A 17,088-nucleotide genomic window follows, 5' to 3' on the forward strand; every position below is an offset into this window, starting at 1 on the left:
TAGCATACTTAAAGAGCCTTGAATTACACTAGTGGACTGATTCACCTGATACTCAGCCTGTGTCCCCTACGTCACCATCTGTCCAAACTCTGCTCCATCCTAGCGAGCAGTGTACCTGTGTGAACTGTGTGCTTGTGTGAGTGCAGGATATCCAGCATGGCTTGTGAGTGTGATGTGTGAATGCAGGAATACCATTGTCTTTTGTGAGTGCAGAGAAAGTGGTCTACAGGATAAAATATCCATTTTGCTTTGCTTTTACACACACTCTGGGATGGGTGGGTTAGTCACAAAAGTATTGGGTGATTTATAAGAGGTGGAGTTGTACCCCAGCGTTGCTGCCTATCAGTAGAGGGGAGTGCCCTGTAGTGTCATAGGGGAATGGCGATAAGTGGATTGAAGTTTCTTAGAGTGGAGTCGCATAGTGGCGTAAAGTGGACTGGTGTAGAGGGCAGTGGCGTAGAGTGCACTGGCATGGAATTCAGTAGCGTAGATTAGAGTGTTTCAAAGTAGAGTGCAATGGTGCAAAGTTCTGTACTGCAGAATATGGTAGAGTGCCATGATGTGGCATAGACTGCGTTGGCGTAGAGTGTTGCAGTGTATCGTGGTGTAGAGTATAGCAGCACAGAGTTCAGTGGCATACAATTAAGCGTCATAGAATGCACTGGCACAGATGAGTGGTGCATAGTAGAATGGAGTGATGCAGGGTGGCATAGAGTGCATTGACGGTTGGTGCAGAATAGAGTTGCGTAAAGTACAGTGTCTCTGTAGAGTGCTGTGGCGTATAGTAGATTATTTCAATTGAAACGACCATTACATTTGCACAGATATGCAGTTTTACTAATAGAGTGAAACAGCGCACAAACTACGTGTGGTAACTGCATCACCTGGTGTATTGATCTGCTTTGATCGTATTAAAATATTTGTTTCCATCACACTTAAGAACTTCAAACATGTTCTTCGTTTGTGCTGTCCTAATTCTAACATATTCAGAAATATTTGCATAGCTCATTTGCAGGTATTTCAATTTTGCTTGAAAAAAAGCCTTTTCCTTTACATCCCCACTTGTCAGCTAAATCCTCTCACTTTGAAGTCCGAAAAATTAAATTGAACACCTAGCTCCCTCAAAAGCTAGAGCCTCACATTTGACCTCTGTCTTTGAATGCACAGTAAATGTGACAAGATAAGAACACAATTTACTGGCCTGCTTACAGAAAGGGAGCAATACAAGGGAAGTTGGGGTGCAAAGGCTTTACTTCCTTTGGAGGGATACACTTGCAGTGGACAACCTAAAGAAAACAAGGCCAGCAAATAGAAAGCCAGAATATGAGTTACAAACCACAAAGTCAATGGCAAGCAACAGACAGAATGCATTCCCAGGGAAGCTTTCTGAGTGTCCCAAGGATGTCTTTAGCAAACGAGACAGCTGTACTGTCTGGCAGGCTTTGACCTAAAAATAAAACAATTAGTAATATAAAAGTAAACTGTGGAAGTCAGCTAATCAAAAGGATCGTAAAGAGGCTATGCTCCAGGGGAGGGACAACACAGGAAGAGTATGGCAAGCCGTCTAATAAGAAACGCGCAAATGTGAGTGACAATAAGCCATCCTGTGATAAGCAATGGGCAGGCTGTAAGCCCGCTATAAGGTCACAGTAGATCTTTTGCAACCAGCTTGCTGTCTGGCAGACTCGACCTAACAAAAATTGCAGCCCATCATCAGAGCAGAATGGCACGAATACCTTAATTTGTGAATAGTTGGTCCAAAATTCTAACAGCGAACCAGGGTCTTTTCATTCCGCTACTTTCCCTGCGGCCAATGTGGAAAGATGTCTGTAAGTGCTTCTGTGTGAACCCTGCAGGTCCTGTGATGGCTACAGTGTCAGACACCGAGGGTTTTTTGCGAATAGGTTCTTTGCACATGGGAGGCTTAAAGATTCTTAATGACGTATCTACCATAGAGCATTGAGTACGTTCTCTCACTCGCCAGACATTAATCAGTGAATTACTATGCATCAATTCCAGCAGCATCTGAGCTGCACTGGTGAGAGCGGGATGCTGTCGATAATCTGTCCTTGTGTACGTCTAAAATAGCATTGAAATCTCCTGCCCATAACACAGTGTAGTTTTCTAAAGACTGGCAGTGCCACAATATATTATAGAAACATAGAGTGTCTGCCACAAGTGATCATGCTCGCTGATGCAACAAAGCAGTCATGTCAAGTGTCTCTAATTTTTTTGGTTCCCTTTGCTTGTTTTCTGATGCAGTACAAGCATCACCTAAAAGCACTGACAAAGCTGATAGGTCTCACCTTCATGACCTATTTGGTTTGCCAATGCTTGTTTTAATAACCACCAAACAAAAAACACAGAGATTCACAGCAGGACAGACTCTGGGATGCACATAACATCTTAGAGATAATATTCACCAAGACCCCCCCCCCCGGGTGTGTCCAGCCCATCCTAAACTTCACAAACACCTGAAGGCTGAACTAGAAACCGTAATAACTTGCAAAATACTTCAGTACTTTTCTCTCTTTTTTTAAATGTATTTATTTCTCTTGAGGCTGTATCCTGCTGGACTATTTGTAGATTTGCAGATAGTCTGGATCTGGTCACTAACAATCCTGTGGTTGCAGTCGCAGCTGAACGATTCTTGTTTGATGGCTGATAGAGCGTATATCCTATAGATGGAACAGTATATGACATGGGTACAGATGGTGACATTATTTGTGTGATAGGCGGGCTTTGCTGCTTTGGAAATAAACCTATTGGCTAATACAGCATTAATTAACATTTGTTGTTCTGTTCTTTAAGATGATGGCCCTTAAATATACTTTTGCTGAAACTTCACAAAAGACGATGAAGTGTATCTGCTTCCACTCTTGTGATACCATATTTGCTGCTGCTGGTTGTCAGTCGTCTTCAGTAGTGTATTATTGTATTATTGATTCAGCCGTTCAGTCAGGAGTCTTCTCTGGCAGATGGCAATGCAGTTGTGTAATTTTTATGTAGGTAGATTTGTCTATTGTGGTGCCATTGTTATGCCTCTTGGTGTTTATGAAATTCTTTTCCAAATATTAAACACTTGTGGCCTACAGACATGTCAGAATTGACTTAATATCAGGAAGTTTGGCTGTTTCAGACTTCCTCGCTCATTCCACATGTGGCATGGTATTATAAAGGAACGCTGCATCCATTCGTTCTAAGGTGGGGCTTGCTTGAGGGTCACAGTGGGTTGGGGGATCGTCAGTACACCAGGCATTTCCTCTGTGGAGACAGGTGGCTCTTTAATAGAGCTCAAGACTGTGGTGCCTTGGCAGATGATCTTTTGAGCCAGCCTTTTGGTGTTGTCTCTTCACCGTGAGTTTGATGTTTGGGTGGCCCTGGGTTTTTTAATCTGCGTTGTCTTGTTGCCGTCCTTGTGTGCTTATTACTCCACAGGCTAGAACATCAACCTCTGATAAATTGTTCATATTATGAGTGTTGTTTCTTCCTGTCGGCTGTGCTAGTGTTGTATCTCTGTGTGCCGGTTTGGCTTGATGCCTCGTCATTTGGTTCACTTTTAGTTTTGCATTTGCCAGTTTGCTTTATTTTTTAATATTTTGTGCTTTCATTCTACAGGTGGTTTGAGCTTCTTCATGCAGATAAAACAGCACTTGGAGTAAGATAAAGTGTGCCTTCCAAGGAGCTGCAGAGATTCTTTGTGCTCCGTACTGAACATTGTGGTTTCTGCGCTCCTCCCCCCGCGTGCCCTCCCCAAGGGCACCTGGAATTGTATTGAATATTTTGTTTCTGGTTGCCTCTGCATATGGCAACTGTGAGGACAGAAAACCCTCTGGTGATGACACTGGGGGGTTTAAATGGGCAAACCAAAGCCCAGCATGGTTTGGCAACTGGACTTTCTACCTCTGGACATTCGGCGAAATCTGCTACATCTGCTCAGTTTGCCACCCAGCAGCAAGCCCAGCCTGGAAGTACAACACTCAAGTGCGTATACTACTCAATTCATAATTTATATTGCAAATAAAAGAGCATTACATTCTTCCTTCCTACTCCACAGAAGAGAAGTCTGGAAACATTAATGTGGTTTGTAATGGATCACAAGCTGGCTTTGTTCAGCCCTTTGGGTTTGCATGAGGGCCTCTTGTAGGGTTACTACTGAAGTTTGATTCTGAACAGCGCTCCATATAGATTTACAAGTCCTAGTGTACTTGAGATCTGGCTCAGTCTTGGACCTAGTTCAAGTTTATTTTGTGCATCTTCATAAACCCTGATCGGCTTTCAAACCCCCTCCTTGTTATGTGCAGAGTTTCTCTACATTGAGCCTACCAGACAGCGCAGTCTCTCTCATTGCAAAAGACCTATTGTCATCATACCAAGAACTTGCAGTCCGCTTCAAGGCCGTCCCTTGCTCACCATTGACTGACTTTGTTGTCCTTTTCATTCATTTGCTTCTTATTCACTGCCTTGCCTTGTCTGTGTTGTGTCTGTCCCTCCCTTGAAGCATAGCCTGTTTACTTGTGTTCACCTTTTGCTCACTCATAATGAGCTACGGTTTTCTTTTTGCTTAAGCTGTCCACCACCGTCTGTTTCTTCAAGGTGTCGTATCTCCCTCCCCCACACCTCTGTTGTGTTCTTTCATCCCTCTGCTTCTAAACCCTGTGCACTCCTTGTTGCGTTCTCGTCCCTGTGATGCTTTTCCCCTTCACACTCTGTTTTTCTCACCCATGTGAATCTCCGCCCCCCCTGTGTTGTTTTCTCCCTCATGTACATCTCCCTATGTCCTCCTTGTTTCTCCTTCCCTCGTGTCTTTCTCTTCTAAGCCCATCTTGCTCCCCCCACCTACTTCACTGCTCCAATCCCCTGATGGCCCACACACTGCATTCCTCTTTTTGTTTTTGTATAATTTTACCATTTTATTTGTTTTGGAGGGATAGGCAGCAAAGTGATGCCAGTTTTCGAAATAGGTGCTATTGTGCTCCTTTATTTTGAGATATATATTTAATGTGCTGATCCATCGTGGATCGTAAATGGATTAAAATGCCTTTTGTGTTTCCCACATATGCCGTAGGGCGTGTGTGCATGCCTAGAGAATGACGTAAGTACATCATTGTGCCTTCTCTCTCCCCTTTCCTTCCTGGTGTACAGCATCAGCATTTTTGTGGATACAGCGTGAACAAACTGCATTAGCGGAGCCTATAGGTCTCAAAGTCGAGATCTTTTGGCTTTGCCAATGCTTGTATTACTCTAACCTAAAAGTATGGCTACTGATTTCCTAGCAGATGAGTCAAGCAATAAAAGTAATATAGCAAAAACTGTATTGCGGCAGGTGTGTTAAGATGTGTCCATCACTGAAGACAACGTTGCAGCCTGTGTAGTTCAGACAGTCACCGGAAGTAGCCGTTGTGTGACTGGCAGGGGGTGCCTCTCTCAGGCCTTCTGTCATGAATTGTGTGCTGTGGACCCCTCCACTCTTTAAACACACATGGAAATATTGCTGTTAAAGAAGAAACAGTTCAGAAAGCCTTCTAAATTCTTGCACACATTAGCTACGTGCTAGCAGTGTTTGGCGGTGTTTAAATGGCCGCTCTTGTGATTCAAAGGACTTGTTGATCCAACCTTCAAGTGTACAGGGTTGGAATATGAAAAGAGGGCTGGCTGCAAGAGGGAGCACCGCTTTTTTAAATGACAAGCGGCGTGTAATGTGAACGCACCCAGAGGTATGAGTACTGAAACCTTCAGATCTTTTCATAAAAATACCAAAAGCTGCTGTGTACACAGGCACTCCCCTCGCAGTTCCGGGTCAGGGGCTCCTGCACTCTTTGAGCACCGTTCTGTTGCATGTGGTAAAGAAGTGCCGCGAGAGGGAGGGCTTGCTGTTTCTGGAGAGCACCAATACTTGAAACTCAGTCACAGATTGACCTGACACCGACTGACAGTACTGTGACTAAGACCATAAGATTGTATCCTGTGCCTGAGAGGCCAGGTTCATTTCTTTGCCTGCCTTTGGGTTTATCGTTTTGAGTTCTAAAATTTGTCATTTTCAATACAGATCTACATATTTTTGTATATTTATCTTTTTTAATTGTGCTTCACTTCCCAACCTCAGATACTTAGTGTGAATTGTAATTGCTCAAGCGTCTCTTTAGGCCTAGGGTACCCTTTGATGACTGTAATAATTGTACTCTAGTATTGCCAATTGTTGTGGGAGTCAAATGCTAATACAAGTCGATAGCAACTGTAGAAGCTTTTATTTATTTCATTATTTTCAGGTCGAGTGTGCAAGTGCATGCGCTAGTGTATGCATCTCGCTTGCGAGACTCTGTTGTGCGCAGTAAAAAGGCCTGTTCCTGTCTGTTGTATGTATCTTTGACCTCTACTACAGTCGGCCCATGGGTTCTTCCAAGATTTGGAGGAGACTCCTCACCCACTGGTCGTGGCATGCTTCATCATAGGTAGGGTGATACTACCAGGGTGGACTCCACCAAGATTTGTGGGAGTGCTTAGAAGAAATATCAGCTGGATATGAACAGGGATCCATATACACTAATAAAGTACCTGTTTGTATACCCCAAAGATTTCCTTTATTAGAGGATACCAATGGTGTCAATAAAAACAAGGGTTTTTGGTCTCTTATTGGGTGCAATGTTCCAGGGGGCCCTAATCATAAGCCAACATGCGTCAACTCTTCTCAGTGAGCCCCATAGGTCTGGGGGCCTTCATCAGGGCTATCTCAACTTTCCCTGCCTGTCACTAGAACATCTCAAACATACAAGTTAGGCCTAATGCTCCCACTGATACTGGAGGATCTCACCTTCCAAAGTACATAAAAAAGTGAATGTAAAGGAACATTATTACTCTGACCCATATCTGGTTAGACTGCGGAAGCGGGTGGTAAATATAGTTGGTGTGATCATCTCTGGCTATTCGCCTTCGTCTCACTGAGCTACCCATTGATGGTCTCTGACGTGTCCAACTATTTAGTCATCTATGGGAAATAACCCCCTGTTCGCAGTCTGTTTTGCTCCCTCGTACATCACCACCTATCCCTTGAGGATGAAAATACTAGCCTGATTAAAAGGAGTCAATACCTTCATAAAACGTTATTGTCTCCAATGATAATAACATCGTTGGCATATAAACCACTAACAGTGGCGTGATCCTTTACGTGCCATCTCTTCGACACCCGGTCCGTTCTGCTGCTTTTCAACCCACTTCAATGTACTTGGAGAAGTGGTAGAAACCACCCCGTTAAATATACTTAAATTTAACTCTTGAAGCAGTAGTTTTATTATGTAGATGAGCTGATGGGGTTTTACCATACGCCACAATTGGCACCACATTCTGTTTTCAGCAAGTAGTAGAATGGTACAAAGACCAGTTAGCTGTAAAGCCCGACCATATTCATGATTATCAGATTCAAGCCAATCATACTTATTTGGTCGGGGTGTCAAGGTCAGGCCGAAAGGCAGTCGTGGAATTTCCAAGAGTGGATGCTTCGGTGTGAGCTCTGCTATAAAGCCCCTCAAGGCATGGGCTAAGCGTGTACCACTCACACACCCAATAAAATCGAATGGTTTTATGTATTAAGTCGCTTTTCATATATGCACAAAACAGTCACACATCTTACCCTGTTTTTGGGTGGTTCACATATCATATGTGCCTGGCGGGGGTGTCGTCCTGTAGTCACACACTTGGAGGGTAAGAGGAGTTGCAGCACTTTAGTACTTCACAATATCATTGTTTTCGTGATCACCTCCCTCGTTGACTACAGGCTTTTGTAACCTGTTGTTGGCCCTTAATTAAGTGTTCATAATATGTTTTCCAAAGTAACAGAACCTCATCTCGCAGATCTAAATGTACCAATAGGCATCATATCTGATAACCATCAGTTATGAGGCAGGGATTGCCTGCTCACGCCCGGGGGACAGTACATCTATTTTTTGTTAGGGGCACCCGATTACCCAATTGTAGCTGTTGAGTAGCCATTCCTAAAGTTAAGACTAGTAATGAACATGAAACAACCCCTTACTTTTTTGATTGATAAGTATCCGAATTCCTCATCTTATTAGTCAAGGTACGAGCACCTCTTTGCACCTAAGTTGGCCACTGTAAGGCAGCTGAAGGACGGCGTGCATTGGTCAAACTGACTCTTAAGACTGACGGCGGGCGCATGACGCGTAATACTCGCGCCTCCCACAGGTATCTATGGAACATGTGGTTCAATGTTACGGGTGCTTGTATCCAACTTCTTTTAACAGGTCTAGTTCACATAAGGTGAGGGCCTACTGAACACCAAAAGATAATTCTAACCTGCAGCGCAACGGCATTTAGATGTTTTGATCTTCACATGAATTGGTATGTATCAGGACCAATAGTTTAACACCCGATCTTCCATGATGGCTTTTCATTAAAGGGATGAACTCGGTATGGCTAAAAGTGTTAAAAAAAAAAAAAAAAAAAAAAATCAAAATGTATGTAAAGCTTCATAAAATTAGGGTGATCAGTTGTGCTGGGTGTTCTCAGACCGCGAGAAGGCAATTCCCTGAAAATGAACACTTATTTCTGGTGTTCCTAATCCTCTAGTGATATATATTTTTTGTGTCCAAAGACAAAAAAGGAAAACATTCCTGATGTTTCTGGCACAAAGGTGTAATGAAATTCAGTCAGAGAATAAATATGCAAATTAGAGATTAGAAAGAAGGGAGAATAAAGGTTCCTCCTTGAAGTAACAGTCACATTTTTAATATATTTGGCCATCAATGGACCAATGTTTCAGTCAAAATGGTTAGTGCTGCTGTAGTGCTCATTCTCCCATTACCTGGGGCGCTGGAATGTCGTCGCTGAGTCCCTGCAGCGCTGTGCACAGTCTGTAGATCCATCTTTGCCCACGGGGGAACAGTTGCTGCTCATGAGCCCATGGCAATGTCTCGGTGACAAACCATGTAAAGTCGTTTTCCGAGTGGCCACAACTCACAAAATGGTGCATACATTTTGTGATCGTACTTTTACACCTGAACATGCCTCTGTGTTCATTTATCCAAACTTTCACTTTTTGTATTCTTGTGCCAATGCATTTCAAACTGCAGATCAGAATGTAAATGCAGGTGGGGGTCTCACAGTTTGTGTGATTCTTGATAACCAAAGGGGTCCCTAACCCAAAATCAAGTTGCTTCTTTTGTCAAGTTACAGGGCAGACATTATGCTTACCACGTGGAAGTGGCCCTTGACCAGTGGTAGAGGCCTCATAGTTTGCAATGTTTGTCTTACAACTTGTCTCCTTCTTGGTCTTGTGTGAAACAGTAAGTCTCCTTATGATGTTCCTCTTTCAAATGCAAACAGCAGTTTTTCGAACCTCAAAGGACCCAAGTTCAGAATTTTCCAATGTTTCAAGACATATTTCTTAAGTTGATAGGAGTGTGTGCCAGAAGTAGAAACACACATCAAGAGGTCAGTAGGTGATCTTTTAAAGGTTTCCAATAACTGCTCTCCGGCATTATGAGCCCATTTTTTGCCTTTTAGATCAGAGTGGATGGATACAGTCTAGTCGCTAATTTTTCAGAGAGCACCCTTGCATGTTTCTCATAATCACTCTTGTTTGAACAGTTCCTGCGCAATTTCAGGAATTGTCCAGCTGGTAAGTTATCTCTGTGGGATTTTGGGTGGAAGCTATCAGACATAAGTAAGTTGTAACAGTTGGTCGGCTTATATTAGCCCTCCAAATGTACCTTCCCACCTCCTGCCCAGATCCTCAAATCCCAAAAGGTATTGGATTCTTTTGTCTATAGTGAGAGTGGAACGTAGGTAGATTTCTCTAAAGTTTAACCATCCTACGAAGTCGAGTGCCAGCCGTTCACTATCTGACCAGATGATAAATATATAATCTATACACTGTCTCCAGGCACGGTGCCTGTAATTGTTTTAGCATGTGTGCAGTGACCCTGCAGAATGATGGCACCTCGTTCCTTTTATTCATCTGTTTTGTGAGCGTGCTGCAAAGCATCTGCAAACTGCCTTGGCCAAGCCAATAGGTTCAATGTCTGAGGCCTATCGGCTTTACTGATGCTTGATGCTTTTCCCTTTGGCACTGAGAGACCCACTTTCATCTTGCAAGAATATATACCGAGATTGAGTGATTGCTCTGATGTTACAATTGCATATAAGAGGCCAGCATAACCTTTCAGTGGGATGTGTGATAGCATTCCAGCTGTTACAGGCTTCAGGTTGGGAAAATACTATTCTTGTAACTCCAAAATCTGATAGATTGTTAGTAGTAGAAATGTAGTGTTTGTATGAGTAAATGACAATGCAGATTGTATGCGATTGTAAAGCAGGGAGCTCTGATGTAGATCACTGCAGCCAATTTTAATAGAATGACCAATGGGAATAAGATAAAGCAAAGGTCCTGGACATCTAACAGAGGGCTGCTGAGGGCATGAATGTTGTGAACCGAGACTTGTCAGGATAAAAGGAAAGTGAAAGTTGTGTGAAAGCCCAGACCTAATTGAAGGACTAAAGGGAATTGTGTAAAAAAGAGAATTTCTCACAAAAAAGGAGAACAAAACCGCTCCCTGAAACAGAGCTGTAGGGTAAGGGATGGAAAAAGCTCAGTGTAGGGTGACTGAGTTTCATTAGTTCAGCTTTCTAACCATACTTATTGCCAAAGCCCTCTGGTGCACTTGTGTTTAAAACATACCTGATGTTACGGTGTTCCTCGGAGTAATGCTTCCTAGAGTTTGACGGGGTTGCACGCCAATCCTTTGCTGTCGCCATCATACTGTCTGCTTGGACGTGAGCTGCTTTAGTCACTATTGTAACTTGGCCTTTGCAGGTTTGGTGATGACTGGAAGAAGAAACTTCAGCTTCCCCCAAGGGATCAGCGAGTTAGGACAACGGTTAGTTCACTTCCTCTCCTATTCCTTTGGCACCTTTGCTCTGATTCATCTGCATCGAGCCAGTGAGGTGTTTACAAGCTGTTTGTTGGGAATGTTTCTTTCCGCCAAACTTTTACATCCTTTGTGTTCTTTCAATTTTTCAGGATGTTACAGCTACAAAAGGCAACGAGTTTGAAGATTACTGTCTAAAGCGTGAGCTTCTCATGGGTATCTTTGAAATGGGCTGGGAAAAGCCATCTCCGATTCAGGTGAGCAAAGAGAAGGCTGGCTGGTGGTGAGGCGGTGCGTGAGGGCAGGGACTTGAGTCGGCAAAGAGAGGAGATGCGTACAAAGCAGAAAGCTCTAGAGCTGGGACTATAAATAAACATGCATCTAATGTTGACGCCTGTGTGGCTGCGCAGTAGTACCTACAGAGAACGGAAGGATGAATATTAAGTTAGCACCTCAATATTGTTTGGAACTAGGATAATCGAAGGGTAAATGTTGAGTACATGTGCTATCTGTATTGAGAACGGAGAATCAACTACTATATATATACACTACCGCTATCAAATGCGGCTTATTGGAAGTGGAATGTTATGGTAGCATATGTTTGCTGCCTGTTATAAGAGCGGAGAATTGATGGTAAATATTAGGCATATGTATGTGCACTACCTGTGGGACTCCAAGGGTGTATAGTTAGTACGTGTATACTACCTGTATCAAGAGCAGAGACTCCAAGGGTGTATAGTTAGTACGTGTATACTACCTGTATCAAGAGCAGAGACTCCAAGGGTGTATAGTTAGTACATGTATACTACCTGTATCAAGAGCAGAGACTCCAAGGGTGTATAGTTAGTACATGTATACTACCTGTATCAAGAGCAGAGACTCCAAGGGTGTATAGTTAGTTAATACATGCATACTACCTGTATCAAGAGCAGAGACTCCAAGGGTGTATAGTTAGTACATGTATACTACCTGTATCAAGAGCAGAGACTCCAAGGGTGTATAGTTAGTACGTGTATACTACCTGTATCAAGAGCAGAGACTCCAAGGGTGTATAGTTAGTACATGTATACTACCTGTATCAAGAGCAGAGACTCCAAGGGTGTATAGTTAGTACATGTATACTACCTGTATCAAGAGCAGAGACTCCAAGGGTGTATAGTTAGTTAATACATGCATACTACCTGTATCAAGAGCAGAGACTCCAAGGGTGTATAGTTAGTACATGTATACTACCTGTATCAAGAGCAGAGACTCCAAGGGTGTATAGTTAGTACGTGTATACTACCTGTATCAAGAGCAGAGACTCCAAGGGTGTATAGTTAGTACATGTATACTACCTGTATCAAGAGCAGAGACTCCAAGGGTGTATAGTTAGTACATGTATACTACCTGTATCAAGAGCAGAGACTCCAAGGGTGTATAGTTAGTTAGTATGTATACTACCTGTATCAAGAGCAGAGACTCCAAGGGTGTATAGTTAGTTAGTATGTATACTACCTGTATCAAGAGCAGAGACTCCAAGGGTGTATAGTTAGTTAGTACTTGTATACTACCTGTATCAAGAGCAGAGACTCCAAGGGTGTATAGTTAGTTAGTACATGTATACTACCTGTATCAAGAGCAGAGACTCCAAGGGTGTATAGTTAGTACGTGTATACTACCTGTATCAAGAGCAGAGACTCCAAGGGTGTATAGTTAGTACGTGTATACTACCTGTATCAAGAGCAGAGACTCCAAGGGTGTATAGTTAGTACGTGTATACTACCTGTATCAAGAGCAGAGACTCCAAGGGTGTATAGTTAGTACGTGTATACTACCTGTATCAAGAGCAGAGACTCCAAGGGTGTATAGTTAGTTAATACATGCATACTACCTGTATCAAGAGCAGAGACTCCAAGGGTGTATCGTTAGTACATGTATACTACCTGTATCAAGAGCAGAGACTCCAAGGGTGTATAGTTAGTACATGTATACTACCTGTATCAAGAGCAGAGACTCCAAGGGTGTATAGTTAGTACATGTATACTACCTGTATCAAGAGCAGAGACTCCAAGGGTGTATAGTTAGTACATGTATACTACCTGTATCAAGAGCAGAGACTCCAAGGGTGTATAGTTAGTTGGTATGTATACTACCTGTATCAAGAGCAGAGACTCCAAGGGTGTATAGTTAGTTAGTACATGTATACTACCTGTATCAAGAGCAGAGACTCCAAGGGTGTATAGTTAGTTAGTACATGTATACTACCTGTATCAAGAGCAGAGACTCCAAGGGTGTATAGTTAGTTAGTACGTGTATACTACCTGTATCAAGAGCAGAGACTCCAAGGGTGTATAGTTAGTACATGTATACTACCTGTATCAAGAGCAGAGACTCCAAGGGTGTATAGTTAGTACATGTATACTACCTGTATCAAGAGCAGAGACTCCAAGGGTGTATAGTTAGTACGTGTATACTACCTGTATCAAGAGCAGAGACTCCAAGGGTGTATAGTTAGTTAATACATGCATACTACCTGTATCAAGAGCAGAGACTCCAAGGGTGTATCGTTAGTACGTGTATACTACCTGTATCAAGAGCAGAGACTCCAAGGGTGTATAGTTAGTACATGTATACTACCTGTATCAAGAGCAGAGACTCCAAGGGTGTATAGTTAGTACATGTATACTACCTGTATCAAGAGCAGAGACTCCAAGGGTGTATAGTTAGTTAGTATGTATACTACCTGTATCAAGAGCAGAGACTCCAAGGGTGTATAGTTAGTTAGTACTTGTATACTACCTGTATCAAGAGCAGAGACTCCAAGGGTGTATAGTTAGTTAGTACATGTATACTACCTGTATCAAGAGCAGAGACTCCAAGGGTGTATAGTTAGTACGTGTATACTACCTGTATCAAGAGCAGAGACTCCAAGGGTGTATAGTTAGTACGTGTATACTACCTGTATCAAGAGCAGAGACTCCAAGGGTGTATAGTTAGTACGTGTATACTACCTGTATCAAGAGCAGAGACTCCAAGGGTGTATAGTTAGTACGTGTATACTACCTGTATCAAGAGCAGAGACTCCAAGGGTGTATAGTTAGTTAATACATGCATACTACCTGTATCAAGAGCAGAGACTCCAAGGGTGTATCGTTAGTACATGTATACTACCTGTATCAAGAGCAGAGACTCCAAGGGTGTATAGTTAGTACATGTATACTACCTGTATCAAGAGCAGAGACTCCAAGGGTGTATAGTTAGTACATGTATACTACCTGTATCAAGAGCAGAGACTCCAAGGGTGTATAGTTAGTACTTGTATACTATCTGTATGTAGGACAGACCATCTGAGGGTGAATATCTTGTACACACATACTCTCCTAAAACAGTTTAAAGGTTGGTGTGCCCGCTTCTTTATGTATCTGTAGTTTTGCAAATGGTATGCTTATCAAGGATAATCACCTAGGATTGTGTGAAGGCTTTTGTCCAGATGAGGTTAGGTGACTTTTGTTTCCTCTGTGCTGTGGCAGGAGGAAAGTATTCCCATCGCACTTTCTGGACGAGACATCCTTGCAAGAGCCAAGAATGGGACCGGGAAGAGCGGTGCTTACCTCATCCCTCTGCTGGAGAGACTTGATGTGAAGAAGACTCACGTCCAAGGTAAGAGTCCTTGGTGGCTGCACGCGCAAGCACTGTAGTGCCACAAAGTTGTGTTCCTATATTTTCTGTTCACATGTTCCCAAAACATAGATGTAAAATGTAACCATAGACTGAGTTTAGGAAACTATATTAAATTCTTCCTTTGAAAGTAAAATGCAGGAAATGTGTCTAGGCATGCTGTCGACTTGTTCAAGAGGTATTTGGCACTGCGGTGTTGCAGCAGCCGTCTGCTCTACAGTCTTCCACCTGTCCATCATCCCTAAAGTGTCCAGGAGGTGGCTCGTTGAGAAGAACCCTCATGTCTCATGAATCAGATGATGTCAGTGTCACTGATTCCAATCCCAGCAAGACAGACCTCTGCTTTCCACCCTTCTAAGGCTATTAAGTCAATTCTGGTTGGGCATTGGTAACCTCTGTTATATACAGCAGTGTATAAAAGCCACAGCTGGTTCAAGGAGCAGAGAAACCATCCAATCATCTTCTCAGCACTCTGTGAGCCTAACCCACTTCTCAGTCTGAACGCTTTCAGCAAGTATAGTGAAAAAAGAAAGGTCCGGGATGCTTTCCATTACAGAGACCTCCTGAGTGCTAAGATGATTGGATGGTATCTCCGCATAGGCTGAATCTCCACTCGCTCACGTAATCTCCTTGCGTTTGAATGGTGTGAGCCGTGGTGGCCACTGGTCTAAGTTTGCTGGGCGTTGCAGGTATTTCATAGCCGGGGAAGTGCGCTGTGTTGCTGGTTACACTGCAGAAGAGCATGAAAGTTCTACAGAGTTTGGGATTCTTTTTGAACCCTCTAGTTCAATATAAGAACCCTGGAAGCACGTAGAATCGATTTGAGCTCTGATTTTCTGTTTGAGCCTGGAGGAAGCAGTCTGAGTTTAGATGGTGACATTTTTGGTGTTCATGAGCCCATAATTCCATGCTTACAAAGCAGTAGTGTAGTTGTTGACATACCACCACAACACACAATGTCGGGGCATGCTGCTGTGGGACTGGGTCCAGTGCCAGGGTTTTCTGTATATGGCGGCCTCTTCATTTCGCAGCAGAGGGCACTCGTAGAAAGACATTATTTAGTTTTTAGTGACAAAGGAATTATTAGCATTTGCTTCGTATATGTACCAACAAGATAGATAGCCATGTGATTTACTCCTCTGCACTGAGGTCTGCAGTCCGCTGAATCCCAGCAAGGCCGACCCTGCTTCCCATCCTTCCGTGGCTGTCAGTCCTTACGCGTGAATGCATAGTAGCATCGGTTTATTTACAGCACTTGGACACGCAGCTCGCTGCAGTCCTTCTGTAACCGCCGAGACCGTTGAAAGAATCTGATGACCTAGAACCATCTCCACAAACCTTAGGGATGGAGAGTGCACAAGGGATAAGGTGGGAGCTAGGATATTTCATCTTAATTAAAAAAGCACTCACTCCAGGAAGTCTTAGAATGTGCTGAGTGAAGGTGAATAGCTTGTGTTGGCTACAAAACCAATAATGCTGAAGTGTTGTACCTCACTGGATTGATATCATGTGATGTTCAAGGCTGTTTTCTACTAGTGATATGTTTGCAGTCATTCCTCTTTATAGAACTCTTGGGTGGTGAATACCAATGAATCGTAACTGCCTTTGTTAAGAGCCCAACTAGTGCTGCTGTTTGAATACTTCCCAAGCAGCAGTTGAGTGTGACCTGTTGTGTCTCCGCAGCTCTCGTCCTGGTGCCCACCCGAGAGCTGGCTCTGCAGGTGAGTCAGATCTGTATCCAGCTCAGCAAGCACATGGTGGGAGAGGTCAAAGTCATGGCATCCACAGGTGGCACCAATCTTCGAGATGACATCCTGCGGTTGGACGAGACAGGTAAGATGGTTAAACTCCCTCCAGAGCTCATCCGGCCCTCCTTTCCCCACACCCCCACGTTGGGGCCGTCATTACCGTTGTATTGTACGTTTCTGGGGGTTTCTTTCTTGGTGTAAGCTGCTATCCTGCGGGCAGGGTCTTGGGGTGCTTGTGCTCCCCGCAGTCCCTGTAACGCTGAGTTGTGCCTGGATGTAGTGCACTGGCGTTTCAGGCTTCTCATCCTGGAGGATAGCAGCCTGGGGGTGGGCAAAAAGGATTCCACAGTAGTAAGCAGTAACCAGGATTTCTTTTCACCTCTTTACTTCTACATTGTCAACTCTTCCAAGTTCTGCTGCCTTCGTAGCTAAATGTCAGTAGCGCTGGTGGTTATTTATCTACAGTCTGCCTCAGGCCCCCAGCTTTTAATAATTTGTATTTCTCCAAAGTTTACTAGATTTTACAGCTAAATGTTCAGTGGTCAGAACAAATAAAACATATCCCTATGTAGTGCAACCTGCTCTATAAAATGATTCTGTAGTCTGGAGGAAAAAAACCTACACCCTGCTGAGTGCGTGGAAAATTCCATATGCACTTGTGCAAAGCTGGGAGCTTCCCAGGAACGCTTGTGCGATTATTACATTCAAACCTGTCCCATTACAAGGGCAAGATGATGTAGCTCCCGTCAATCCCAAAGATGCGCTTCCTTTTGTGATTTAAATGCTTACAAGGGAAA

General features: G+C 43.4%; 1 protein-coding gene across 1 annotated transcript in view; it reads left to right on the top strand.

The window, feature by feature from the left end:
- Nucleotides 1-17,088, top strand: part of LOC138247114 (probable ATP-dependent RNA helicase ddx6) — an 80,124-nt gene that overhangs the window by 11,983 nt on the left and 51,053 nt on the right. The window contains exons 2-7 of the mRNA XM_069201859.1: nucleotides 3,619-3,984; nucleotides 10,829-10,892; nucleotides 11,036-11,140; nucleotides 14,396-14,525; nucleotides 16,227-16,376; nucleotides 16,494-16,642. Of these exons, the coding sequence (XP_069057960.1) occupies nucleotides 3,806-3,984; nucleotides 10,829-10,892; nucleotides 11,036-11,140; nucleotides 14,396-14,525; nucleotides 16,227-16,376; nucleotides 16,494-16,642 (777 nt within the window). The 5' untranslated portion in view covers nucleotides 3,619-3,805. The remainder of the gene's footprint in view (nucleotides 1-3,618; nucleotides 3,985-10,828; nucleotides 10,893-11,035; nucleotides 11,141-14,395; nucleotides 14,526-16,226; nucleotides 16,377-16,493; nucleotides 16,643-17,088) is intronic.

Source organism: Pleurodeles waltl, chromosome 7, assembly GCF_031143425.1.
Source record: "Pleurodeles waltl isolate 20211129_DDA chromosome 7, aPleWal1.hap1.20221129, whole genome shotgun sequence".
NCBI classification, from domain to species: domain Eukaryota; kingdom Metazoa; phylum Chordata; class Amphibia; order Caudata; family Salamandridae; genus Pleurodeles; species Pleurodeles waltl.